This window comes from Lolium rigidum, chromosome 7, assembly GCF_022539505.1.
Source record: "Lolium rigidum isolate FL_2022 chromosome 7, APGP_CSIRO_Lrig_0.1, whole genome shotgun sequence".
NCBI classification, from domain to species: Eukaryota; Viridiplantae; Streptophyta; class Magnoliopsida; order Poales; family Poaceae; genus Lolium; species Lolium rigidum.
Window position 1 is genome coordinate 91,931,260 of NC_061514.1, and position 13,322 is coordinate 91,944,581.

General features: G+C 45.2%; 2 protein-coding genes across 2 annotated transcripts; one reads left to right on the top strand and one right to left on the bottom strand.

The window, feature by feature from the left end:
- Positions 1-7,246: 7,246 nt before the first annotated feature.
- Positions 7,247-9,214, bottom strand: LOC124677117 (probable F-box protein At4g22165). The gene is made up of 2 exons (XM_047213114.1): positions 9,112-9,214; positions 7,247-8,678 (listed from the first exon to the last, which is right to left on the bottom strand). The coding sequence occupies exons 1-2, from the start codon at positions 9,173-9,175 to the stop codon at positions 7,456-7,458; spliced, it is 1,287 nt and encodes a 428-aa protein (XP_047069070.1). The 5' UTR covers positions 9,176-9,214; the 3' UTR covers positions 7,247-7,455.
- Positions 9,215-9,642: 428 nt separating this feature from the next.
- LOC124677396 (protein LAZ1-like) lies at positions 9,643-13,322 on the top strand. Its single transcript, XM_047213386.1, has 9 exons — positions 9,643-9,750; positions 10,197-10,551; positions 10,644-10,700; positions 10,781-10,889; positions 11,208-11,392; positions 11,472-11,560; positions 11,878-12,139; positions 12,269-12,517; positions 12,687-13,322. The coding sequence occupies exons 2-9, from the start codon at positions 10,399-10,401 to the stop codon at positions 13,002-13,004; spliced, it is 1,422 nt and encodes a 473-aa protein (XP_047069342.1). The 5' UTR covers positions 9,643-9,750; positions 10,197-10,398; the 3' UTR covers positions 13,005-13,322.

A 13,322-nucleotide genomic window follows, 5' to 3' on the forward strand; every position in this document is an offset into this window, starting at 1 on the left:
TAGTTGGTTCAGTGATGTCTTGATGTTCAGTACGTGCATTTGCAGTAGAGGATGGATCCGCCATATGTGTTTTTTTTCCAGCACTCTGTTCTATCTCAGCCGCAATCCTAGTGGCTTCCTCCCAAAATTGTGAACCTTCCACAGCTTCTCCGACTAGCACGGGTTCTTCATCTCTGGGCGCACCGGCAATGCTAGTGGATGCTCTAGGTGGCGAGAAGATGGGCGTGGAGGCACTTGGCGGCAATGGCCCATGTGGAGTTGTTGTGTTATTCTTGCAAGCTGCAAGAATATCAGAAGCATACTCGTCCATGCGCCGGACATGGATTTTCGTTAACCTTGTTACTGCCTTTTCAATATCTTTGCGCCATATATTGGTGTGCTTCTCATGGACAATCCTAATGTAATCTGGGAGCTCCTGTACAATATGAAAATAAATTGATGTTGGCGCGAAGCATTGTTTGAGAGGATGTGAGAAAACTACATTATGGTGCAAAATACCTCTGGGAAATTATTTTCCTGTGCTATGGAATGCCGAGATGCGTCCTGTTACAAACATGGTGTGATATAAAAGATGGGTCGAAACATGTAGTAATGCAGTAGAAGCACATAAGTAAAAATAGCTGAACCATGGAATGCATATTTATTCGTACCTGCCCCAAATGGTTGGAGTTTGATACTGCAATGTGCGGTAAAATGTGTTCTTGCGGTGCTTCATTTCCCAAGATTACATTCACAGTGGCATACGGGGTGAGGTGGAATGGACGAAACTAAAAAAAATAGTGTGCAAAATGAATAAGTATGGTGACATGCAAGTAGTGTTGCATTTGGGGTTCAAAAATAATGGGAAAACTTACTGGGCGTGCACCATATGTATGGGGTTGGAGTGTCAGCTTGCTTTTATCATGCTTCATAACAAACTTGAAGTCGGCATCGGAAACATGAGAGGCTCTCGGCAGATCATAACTAATCCGATGATTCGACAGAGTTGAGACAGGGAATTCCAAATGATCCATGTAAACAATCTACATTATAATTTGGTTGAAAAAAAGGTTGGGATAAGGGAACAAATTCTGAAACAATTGTACATATATTAAGAAAGAATGTTGACATAGGAGAAAATATACCGCGATCCATGGTAAGCAACCACCAACCCATAGTGGTTTCATGTTTCCATCCTTCAGTGCCTTTCTCCTTTTGTCTTGGAAAGTCTTGATTTCTGACATTGTATGTGAGAATATCTTCTCCGCCCAAGCATATTCACGAACGAGTGTGGACTCACCGAGGCTCCCAAGATATTCCAGAGGCATCATAATGCTGCTTCCAGGAAAGAAATATGTACTGATCACCACCATGAAGAATGTCCTAAACCATACTTCTTGATCCAACTCATCATCTTCAATCAACTTTTCAGCATGATGAATTGGCGCCCTCCTTCCAGCTGTGCTATATTCAATTTTGTAGAATTCACGATATGGCGATTCTTCATGATCACCGGTGAGCACCACCGGCCTAGCTCCAGAAGCAAGCCCCAATGCTTTAACTACCATTTCTTTGTTGAACACTATGCTTGTTTTGTTCTTACTATTTCTGAATTCACCTAGCTCGGCATCAATCCTTAATATTATCCATTCAAGCAATCCCTTGGGAGCTGAGAATGCGGAAATATCCAGAAGTACACCCCACCCACGATCAGTAATGAGTTTTCTCCGAGGTTCCTTAAGCCCAAGCACTATGTCTCTCAACCGAGCGGCTGAAAAACGACTCTTGAGCATACAATTTGGATCGTCATCCTTCGTCATTGTGTAGTAAATTGCTACAAAAAAGGAATCAGTAGCATGTTGAAGTGTGAGATTACATATAAGTATGTAGAAACAAACTGAATGGAAGCATGATAGAAATCAGAAGCACCAATTTTTTTATGAAAGAAACAAGAAGCATCATATTTGTTGAAATGAAACATATTAAAATCAACGCAAATAGCATATTATAATGAACGCAGTAGCACATTTGGCTTGAACAACTTAATCAACTCAGAAGCATCACTCCCATGGTATGAAGCATATTGTAATCAATGCAGGAGCAGACATATTTGAAAATATAGAATGTAACAATGTTTCCCGCCGATTGCACAAAATATGTACCAACTTCATCGGCATCAGTGCGTGATCGTTGAACACAAAAATTGCTACTATTCGTAATGATGAACATGGAAACATAAAAATTGCTACTATTACCCAGGCAAGAGCTACAAAATTGCATATAGAATGGATGAACACAAATTAATTATATAATTCCAGTTTGAAAAGTGAATCCAAAATTTGTAATGGTTGGAGAAAAGCTAGATTTTGTTTATATAGTAGCCACACATGGAGATGTAGATGTATCTGTTACCTTGTACACCAAATCTGTGACAATGCGAGATGGAAGCAACGTCGGGAGCTGAGATTAGGCCGGGATGAACCGCCTGAATCCGTGTGTCGGCCGCGAGCAGATGGTTCCGGCGGAGATGCTTCAATCCCAATCCCGCGCGAGGCCGTCGGGATGGGGAGCAGCGGGATGGGGAGCAGGGCGAGATGCGGAGCAGCAGGATGGGGAGCAGGGCGAGGACGACGGGAAGCTGGGCGAGGTTGACGGGGAGCAGCGCGAGGTGGACGGGAAGCTGGGCGAGGTCGACGGGGAGCAGGGCGCCGAGGACGGGATGTGGAGCAGCACTGAACTGCGCCCGGGGCGGCGTTATCGTTGAACTGGGCCTGGCTCGTTAGCGTTGAAGTGGGCCTGGCGTCATTAACGGAGGCAATAACTGCCCATAACTGCCGCATATCTAATCTCCAAAAAAAAGTCATTATTTACAGAAGGTTACGAGTAAAAGAGGAAGGGGAGCCGCACGATCGGGATCTAAACCGACGTCTCCGGAGAGGTCCGACGAAAGAGCTTCCATCGGACTCCGTAATATAGTATTTACCATTAAATTTTGGGGTCTACCTCCCGACGACAGATGCCGCTCACTTCTTTCTCGTTGCCCCTTGTGTCCTTCGTCTGGGCATAGTATTGCAGCCTGTCCTGTGACTCTTGGATCGTCTGACCCTATTGGGCTGCTGAGAAATTCTTTGCTTTTTGGGCCAACAAAGGGTTGCTTCAGGTGCTTGGAATTAGGCCACATTAAGCGTTTCTGCAAACGACCCATCAAATGTATCGGGTGGGGTAGGACTACCTGGAGGGGGGGTGATATACACCGACCTGGTCGGTGCGGTGCACCCACCGCACACCCTCCCCAGCCTGTGGGCCGGCCCAGTAACGTTTTTTCTTCATTTCTGTTTTCTATTTGCGTTTGATTTTAAATTCGTTCAAAATTTGGAAATCGTCCATGGTTCAAAAATTGTTCAGAATTAAAATTTTGTTCAAAATTCGAAATTCGTTCAAATTTAAAAAATCGTTCGAAATTTTAAATTTGTTCAAATTTCAAAATTCTTCCAAAATTTGGAAATTCGTTCAAGATGAAAATTTTGTTCAAATTTTGAAATTCGTTCAAATTTTAAAATCGTTCAAATTTTAAAATTTGTTCAAATTTCAAAATTCTTTCAAGATTAAAAATTTGTACAAATTTCAAAATTTGTTCAAATTTTATCATACTTGAACATTTTTCAAATTTGATAATTTTCGAAAAATATTTTTAAACAGAAAAAAACGAGAGAACAAAAAAGAAACACTGAAAAAGAAAACAGAAAACAAGAAAAAAAGAAAAAAAAACAGAAAATATAAAAGGAAAGGAAAAGAAAAAGAAGAAAAAACAGTCAAAATCGCCTAACCGGGCCGGCCCACACCGCGCGCGGGGGTGTGCGGCGCGGTGCAGGCACCGACCTGGTCGGCATATAGGAATTCCCGCCAACCTCTACGAAGGGAACTCCCTCCCGCGTAATTAACCTGCGTCCGACGCGTGTCGGCTTCTGAGCAAACGAAGGAACGCACGACTTCCGCGGACGTACGGGAAGCGGAAGTACGGCTCCCGCGCGTGTACAGCTCCCGCGTGACTCCGGACGTACGCCTCGCGACTCCGCGCGTACGCTTCGCGCACGGCTCCGACGCATGTACGTACTCATACAAGAAACACTCCTGCGCGCGGAACACCAACATGCAAAAAAAAAGATCAACGCAGAACTAGCTAGCTTGGCCTCCATTGTAGCTACTAGCTAGCAAGCTTGCAGGATACCAACATGAGAAGTTACACCGAAATACAGATTTGAGTGTGACGAGTACAACTTAGTGAACGATCGAGTACAGTTGCATACAAGTATGAGTACCATTATATACACAACACAAGTACAACGAAAGACGAGTACAACATAGTGAACATGCGAGCACAGTTCAGTACAAAGCACGAGTACAGTTGCATGTACATTTACGTGTACACAACACGAGTACAGTTACGTGTACCACACGAGTACAGTCACGCACACGAACGAGTGCAGGTACAGTCGCACACACGAGGCAGGTACAGTCGTCCACATAAGACAGGTACAGTCGCGCACACAAACGAGTACAGGTACAGTTGCTCACACGAGATAGGTACAGTCGCGCACCCGAGTAAGTACAGTAGCTTACACGAGCGAGTACATGTATAGTCGTTCACATAAGACAGGTACAGTTGCGCACAAGAACGAGTACAGGTACAGTTGCTCACAGGAGTAAAGGGAAAAATACACCAAATACATTCAAAACAGAAGTACATATCAGTTCATAGTTCATGCACGAGTACAGTTAGATACACAATACGAGTACAACCATAGTAGTATAGGAAGTACGAAAAAAAAGTATCTCGAAACCTATCAACATGGGATCTAGTTTTGAAGATCTCGACGAGAGGATCTCGAAAGTGGAAACGGTTCGTCATTTGGACTTACGGTTCTCAAGATATTTCATTTTGAAAAAACGAATCTATGAAAAAAGGGGAAAAACTGACACAGCCCAGCTCTTCTCTATCCTCCCTTATCCTCACCTTGTTTCCCCTTACGACACGTGGCGAGCAGGGAGAATACTTCCCTATGATTTTCTGGCACCAGAGCGCGCCACTTGTCGCATGCGGAGCGAGTTCTCTTCCCTTCGCGAAGGTCGGCCTTTTTTTAACGATTTCCGTATTGGGTGTTTTTTTTTGAGAGCAACCACATATTTCATTAATTGAACACCAAGTTACATGAAGCAACACATGTGAAAACTAAAAGACAAACCGGGATAAAATAATTATCCTAAATTTGCAGATAAAAACCTAAAAGATCGAGAAATACAAAACGATCTCTAGGGTTTGCTGCAACCACCGTAGCCAGCGGCCGCCATCCAATTCCAACGCCGCCGAGACGAACGCAAGAAGAGACGCCGAGCCTCCACCTTTGCAAGATCCAAAAAAGCACCATCGCCATCGAGGCTTTGTGAGTCGATGAACAGGCCTGCTGCAAGCAACGAGGCACATGTCACTGTGGCACGTCGACCGGGGGACGTCCCCGTGCTGTCTTGGACCAAGATACGCCGCCTCCCATCGACGAAGTCGGAAAAGAACGACATAACCACCACCTCCGGACCAACATCTTCGCTCCAGAAGAACCACCTCGCCCTGGCCCCCAGCGCCATCGTGGACAACGACAAACACCAGTGACACGTTGAGAAACAGATCTCGCCAGATCTGAAGAACGACGAGAAGACCAAGCCGCCGACCTGAAAGATCGACAAGCACACGTTGCCAACAACTCCGAGACGCCGCCGTGAAGGTCGCCGCCGGTGTGGGAGTGGAGTTGTGGCAGATTTATTTCCCCGGACGCCGCTCCCACCACCCCAACGACGCACCATAGGAGACAAAAACTAACCCTAACTACTAGGCCAGAACGGAGGAACGAGGTTCCCCCTCCCTCATGCCGCCGCCAGAGCGGCAAGCGGAGGGAGAGGAAACCAGGCCCAACGCCCTGGCCGGAGATTGGGAAGATTGGGGATCACCTCCACCGCCGCCTCTCAGGAGCGGAAGAGGAAAAACGGTTCAAGCGCTTTTTACAGGCTGGAGGTTAGCACACAGGCAGAGTAGGCGTTTGACCGTCCTTTCCGTATTGGGTGTTATGGAAAGGGCCATAAGGCCAGAGATTGTCAGGTGAACCCTCTTTGTGCTTTCTGCAACTGTTTGAGCCATAAGGCCGAGTGTTGTCCAAGAATTTGCTGTAGGCGTTGCGGAGTTTTTGGGCATTCTTTTGGTACATGCCGAAGTAAACGAGTTTGGGTTAAAAAGGGCAGTTCTCAGACTGCTTTCTCTGTCATTGACTTTGACACGCCTGCGCCATCGAATTGTCCACAGGATTTCGGTTCCCCTAACAATCCTACGCCACCGTCCTCTCACACATTGCCCCCTCCCCCACCGCCTGCCTCACCGCCACCACCGCCTCCCCCTTTGCCTACATCGCCGCCACCACTATCCTCTCCATTGGCGAACTTCCCGATGGTGCCCTTTCGCTACCTGCCGGGACATGTTGACATCGAGCCCAGCCCGGAGAATCATCTGCAACGAGCCATTCTGGTGGTGAGAGATCCACCTCTGCTGCACGAGGAGCTTGCCATCGTCGAGATTGAACCGGCCTTCCTCGACATCGACAAGGAACGCATGTTAGCGGAGGTTTGTCATCAGCAGAATACTGAATTGTCTTGGGATGCTGCTGCTATTCATGGCATCATTTTGAGCAAGGATACTGGTTATGAGGGTCACTCAATGTTAGATGGAGTCGAAGAGGCTGGGAATATAAGCGATGATCCAACGGCCTGGACAGCTGAAGATAATTACCTAAGAGTTGCTCCTATTTAGATATTATAAACGTGTAGAACTTATAGTGCATATTTCAAAACTACAAAACTTGTCAGATTTTTTCATTTTCATGCAGCCTACAATATATAAAGAATTTCACGTTAAGATTGTGCACCCTTCTAGGATACACCATTGGCTATATCAAGATTCTTTTGACACTATAAAATATGATTTTCTAAATTTTAAAAACAAAGAGCTCTCAGCCTCCGTTTGTCTACTCTTAGGCAAGTTTCAGAAATATGCAGGCAGGATAACTTCAGCCAAAGTGTACAACAGCTACAGCTGAAACTGGACCAGCTGAAATTTGTTATTATGTTCGGTCCTTATTTTCCATATAAGATGTAATATATGCTAAAACCATGAGTTAGGCACTTGTCAGTGTGTCCTCGTACCAAAATAAAGCAAATGTAAAACATGTTGAATAAAACCATGTTATAGTTTCCATGCGGCAACAAAAATATAACATACTGGCTTTAAAAAATAAACATCTACCCCAAAGAACTGTAATTTGCGACCCAGATCTTCACAAATCTTTGAACAATCCACAAAACTGTATGTTTTACATGAATCCACAAAACTGAATAGGGCCACATATTTAATTTTTTACAAACACCTGGTCCTATCTGTCACATATTCGGAGTGATCCATACCTCTGAAGGGTAAAGGATGCTCAACGAATCACGCATACCTCCAAAGGGAAAAACACGCTTGAAAGTCCTTGTTTTGGGGTCATAAGCCCTTACACCTCCCCAGTCGGAAATTCGGCCAAACAAATCAAATGCCTGTGTCATCCAGGGAGCAGAGAAATAGATTAATTGAGGTTGTACACCACGGAGATTCTCTGTGGGTAAACATGCCGAGTGGTTGAGTCCAATGAAAATCGCATGATCTCTCAACTCCTCCATCGATACTTTTCTGCAACCTTCAGTATCAACCTTGCGAATCTTGAACTTGACATTATCTGGATACCTACTCTTTGCCCTTGTATAGATCATGCGGACTTGCCAGAGATCACCCCACGGTGTAGATACCAGGTGTCTAGTAAGAATATGTGCATAGTGGCTATAATATTTAACAATCACCTCCTTTGTTGGTCCATCCGGTGCATCAAGATCCCACTTAATCACTGTTCCGTGCAATGTCACGCTGTAGAACCTCCCATTGTGGTACGCACAATCGATGTACCGGTCTTCCTTGCTCGCATTTAGAATTGAAGCAGTTTGCCACTTGCTTTCTCCTGCCTTAACGAAAGAAAGCCAATCACTGTCACAATGGATGATCATCGCAATGTAGTCACCACCATTAGACGGGCTGCAGGACAACACAGCCTTCTGATAAAACCATGTTCCTAGATAATTTGTCTGATATACTCGGTCTCTCCTAAAAAGATAATGTTGCAAGTTTCCTTTGTCATAGACAGCCCTCACGCACGCGAAATCAGTGATCGGCGGGAGAGGGATCATGCACGAGGTGAACGTGTTGAACAGAACAAGATTGGAAAGGTCATTTACCAGAACCAGCCACCCGTGGGAGGCTCCACAACATGCAACAAAGCAACCCCTGGGAAAATTAACGTTGTAAACCTTGTCGACGTCAAGGGGGTGGCGGAACTTGCAGGTTGCTGCTCCTGGAGCCCAGTTCATCCCAGAATCCACCTTGAATTCCCTTTGCTCGAGGAAGTTGGCCCAAGACACGAGCCATGGCGTGCGAGAATGTGGGATGCCGGCAGCCTTGGCCGCCGAGAACCATGCCGTGCAGACAGCTTGAAATGCAAGGGCTTGGGGTAGCTCGAGGCGTTGCAGTATGCTGAGAAGGAGATCATTTGGGAGGTCCGACCACCCGGATGGCGCTGCCATAGTAATTGAAATACTTGTGGTTATGTGCTTGCGATGAAATTTTTATATGACAAGGCAAACAAAGAGAAGGACCCAATATATATACATATCTATATGATGACTCTACCAGGATTGTTTCCGTATCTCAAAGGAAATCGGAAAACCAATTGGAAAGCTGAATAGAAACCCGGAGAAGCTCATAGTCGTACTGCACTCGTACACGGGAACGCACATAAAAACTGCATCTTTTATGTATTTTGATTTGAAAGGAAAATCGAAGCAAATAAGAAAACAATAACGAGGGGAAATAACACGCATCTCCCTAAAAATCAGCAAACCTTGTAGCTAATTCTCCGCATCTTTGTACAAAGAAGAAGAAGAGCTAATCTCCCGAGTGTATTTTCTATGTTATTAGGTTGGGTGAGCTGAAGATTGAGATAGACATACCCATAGCAGCCCCGGATAGCTCATCGCCGGGGGTGGAATCGACGACAGGAGGAGTCCCTCCCATACTGGACTACTGGTCCCCGCCGAATCAAATTGGCGACGCGGACGGACGGAGAGAGATGGAGAAGTCGTCAGATCTCGCAGTCAGACCGGAAGTTGGGAGGGGGGGCTCGCCCTTGTAGGTGAAGGATCTTGTCAGCAACAAGTATTGGCATCGGAATCGCGCCACGGGGAGTTGTCGGCGGGGCTGCGCTCGCCGGACATGGGGGCGGAGATGGTTGGGGGAATGGCTGTTTTTTTTTATGAAGAGGATACGTGGCCTTTTATTGTGTGGGCTCTTTTCCGTGACCGGCCCACTATCTGTTCATCAGTGAGCCCGCAGCTTCTGCTGGCTTCCCTCGAAAGAAAGAAAAACAAAAACATATCAGCGATCTTCTGCTGACCGCCACATCAGCGCCTTGCAGAAGTCGCCGGCCCACGGGACAGGACACGCCGACGCCGTCACGCCACGGCTCGCCCCCTCCGCCGCGCGCTCCTTCTCGCGGGAAATCACGCCGACAGCCCCTCCGCCGCGACGCCCGAATCGCCTCGATCCGGCCGCGCCCGATCGGGATCCACGCGCTGCCAGGTGCTTCGTAGGTCAGGTTTCTTCTTCTGACCCCGTGTGTTTCCGTTTAAATCCGTGCAGGCAGCGAGATGTTCCATGGAGCCGACTAACTCGAATTCCTCCGACCTAGCCTCGTAGTCGCGCGTAGATTGTTCCTCTCCGCCTCCCACCGGTGCTACTAGGACGAGGACTCGAGGAGTCTGAGCGATCTGAACCGAATTTACCATACCTTTTTGTCGTTGGGAACCTTTAGTGCTTGCAAGGTTGGCTGGAAAATTGCAATCCCTGTGTCGACTTCGCCTTCTTCATTGCCCTAAGTTATGCGTATGATGGCTTAGTTAGTCGGTCTCGTTTGTAGTGCCTGCGCCTGTGTACTACTGAAACTAACTCTTTTACCGGAAACTATGTTGTTGTGGATAATCGATCGATTGGTTGGTACCAGTGACAGGTTGGAACTAACACACTTCTTGCGCTGCAGGTAGTAGCCATCGCGTGAAGAATCTGGGAATTTGATATAACCTGTACTGGAAGCTCATTTGTCAGTCGGGTATCGTCGATATTTGTCGTTGCAACGAGTGCCTTGTGCATCTGTGGATGCCCACTGATCACGGGAAGGTGATGTTGGTTGAGATTGAGAGCTTGTGACATCACATAGGTTGTAACTATAACTATCTGCCACCATGAGGGTCAATCTTGAGCTCCTCATGCCCTTGATGGCGCAATACAAGGCGCCAGCATGGGCCACCATTGTTGCTGGGTTCTTTGTTCTGCTCGCCCTTTCCCTCTCCATGTACCTCATATTTGACCACCTATCGGCCTACAACAACCCTGAGGTTTCTGCTTTTCTGTCAGCTGCATCAGTTTTCAACCTAGCTCTGTTTGATAAGCATTTCTTTACTCTTTTGTACTTGTTCTACCTCTCCAGGAACAGAAATTTGTTCTCGGTGTTATCTTGATGGTCCCTTTCTACGCAATTGAGTCGGTAAAATTCCTAATCAATTTCTTTTTGTGCTAAATTATCTCAACAATATGTTTTGTAACCGTGCTCTCCTTTTGGTACAGTATATTTCTTTGATAGATCCAAATACCAATGTTTACTGTGGCATCATGCGCGATGGTTATGAAGCATTCGCCATGTACTGCTTTGGAAGATATATTACTGCATGTTTAGGTAAGTTGTATATAGTGGTATTGTGATAACCCCTACTTTGTTACCTGCAGCAGTTAGCTTTGCTTGTCAGCTTGCATTTAGTAGAGCTGACACCATTTTCTACTTTGAAGTGCTAATGCTTAGGCTATTATTGTACTTCACATTTAAAAACATTCTTTTAACAGAACACGAATAGAACATCTGTTCAAATAACGAATCCTTGTGGATTGAATGCTGCATGAATTTTTTATCGCCTTGTATATCTGAAAAGTGTGAACTAGAAGGGATGGTTTATTAGTCGATGTATTCTGTTTCTTTACTCTATCTGTTTAAATGTAGGTGGGGAAGAAAAAACGATAGCCTTTTTGAAGAGAGAAGGCGGCACAGATTCTGGGCAACCCCTTTTGGATCATGCTTCCGAGAAAGGAATCATACACCATCATTTTCCTGTCAATTTTATATTGAAACCTTGGCGAATGGGGACGCGGTTTTACCAGATTATCAAATTTGGAATCTTCCAATATGTATTCCACTAACCCTTATTGCAATTTGATAGTTCTGGAAAGTTGAGAATATATTAGTTAAAGCATTTTTCTCATGCAGGTAATTATAAAGACGCTCACAGCTAGCTTATCGCTTTTTCTAGAAGCTTTTGGTGTATATTGTGAAGGAGAATTCAATTTGCGATGTGGGTAAGATAATTTTTTCTTTTCTGCTTGTTGCTCTCACAGGGAAATAAGGCACTGTCCATACTTTGAGTTGTTTATGCAGAAGACTTGACTGTGTAGACAATATAAAATTTAGGGTTTTCATGCCATTTTCATGACGATGAATGAAACATGCATGCTCCAGTTTTGCTCTCTAATCATCGGGGACTTAATCCATATCTCGCTTTTGACTCTTTCCCTGGAAGCCCAAGCTGATATTGCTAAATCAATTAATTGCTTAAACTGTTCTTATATCTTTCTCTAGTTATGTGATAACTCATACACATCGCTTTTTTATGCAGATACCCTTACTTTGCTGCGGTCCTGAATTTCAGTCAGTTTTGGGCCCTGTATTGTTTAGTAGAATGGTACACAGCCACCAAGGAGGAATTGGCACATATAAAACCTCTGGCTAAGTTCCTTTCTTTCAAGTCAATAGTATTCCTGACTTGGTGGCAAGGAGTGGTGATTGCAATAATGTTTTCTTTGGGCTTGCTTAGAAGTCCTATAGCCCAGAGCTTGGAGTTAAAATCGAGTATTCAAGATTTCATTATTTGCATAGAGGTATTTATATTTCCAAGTTTATGTTTCTAAAAGTTTCCTTGGCTTTCGCTTTAAAAAATTATACTAGTCATGTTTTTTGTGATTACCTGCTGTGTAAATCTGATGGCATCATGTCTTCCTCCAGCACAGATGGGCATAGCGTCAGTTGTTCACCTCTATGTGTTCCCTGCTAAGCCCTATGAGCTCTTAGTTAACCAGACACCTGGAAACATTTCAGTCCTCGGAGATTACGCATCAGCTGACCCTATAGATCCTTACGAAATCAAGGAAAGCAACCGGCCCAGCAAAATGAAGCTTCCACAGTTTGAACCGGATGAGAGAAGTGCAACAAACATCAAGGAGAGTGTCAAAGACTTTGTGATCGGCAGCGGGGAATATGTGAGTTCTCGACATCTTTTAAGATGTCTTACCATGAAGCTGTCAATGTGTATAATTTTATCTTGTCTCACGCTTGGTTATGAATTACGAAACATGCGGTTAGCACGTGCACACAATAGGGGTCACAGTTCTAATGCTTCTGCATTGTTTCTCTTCCACCAACCTTTAGGTGATCAAGGATTTTAAGTTCACTGTTAACCAAGCAGTGCGGCCGGTGGAGAAGCGGTTCGATAAACTGATGAAGAAGAAAGACAAGTATAAGAAAAGCCAGGATGACAACTGGGTGAGTGCCGCATCACCAGAGAGACCGGTTCGTGGTATCGATGATCCGCTACTAGGCGGGAGCTCAAGTGACAGTGGGGTCCTGAAGGGTAAAAAACACCGTAGAATGGCCAGCTCAGCTGCTTCTGCGGACAGTTGGGGAGGTGGCGACAAGACACCTGATGGCTACGAGATAAGGGGCCGCCGCTGGGCAGTGAAGAACTAACGGTTTAACCAGTATGCAGGATTGGTACATTCTCAAACCATACACGTGAAAAAGAAAGTGGCATTTTGTTACAGCAATCGCTGGTAACCTTCTGCAACACTGGCCAGTTTTGTTGCCTATGCAAGTTCATGTTGTGCTGTGTTGTAGTTAGCTGTACCTCCTGAATCCTGATGAATCCTTATACTGTAGTTTCTGTGCATAGCCTATTATTTCCTCTTTAAAAAAGGATTGGTACAGAAATCGATTATTACAAATTCAATTGGTGTTACTCAGAATTGAGATGGAACTTTATTTCTGTACAAATGGAAGGCCCCTCAA

What these genes read in the sequence shown, in the direction of transcription:
- LOC124677117 (XM_047213114.1), bottom strand. Translation starts at nt 9,175, where the DNA reads ATGGGAGGGACTCCTCCTGTCGTCGATTCCACCCCCGGCGATGAGCTA. An exon ending in GCTATCCGGGGCTGCTATGG is followed by an intron (nt 8,679 to 9,111) that starts GTATGTCTATCT and finishes TTACTATGGCAG; the next exon opens with CGCCATCCGGGTGGTCGGAC.
- LOC124677396 (XM_047213386.1), top strand. Translation starts at nt 10,399, where the DNA reads ATGAGGGTCAATCTTGAGCTCCTCATGCCCTTGATGGCGCAATACAAG. An exon ending in CTTTCTACGCAATTGAGTCG is followed by an intron (nt 10,701 to 10,780) that starts GTAAAATTCCTA and finishes CTTTTGGTACAG; the next exon opens with TATATTTCTTTGATAGATCC. An exon ending in AATTTGGAATCTTCCAATAT is followed by an intron (nt 11,393 to 11,471) that starts GTATTCCACTAA and finishes TTTCTCATGCAG; the next exon opens with GTAATTATAAAGACGCTCAC.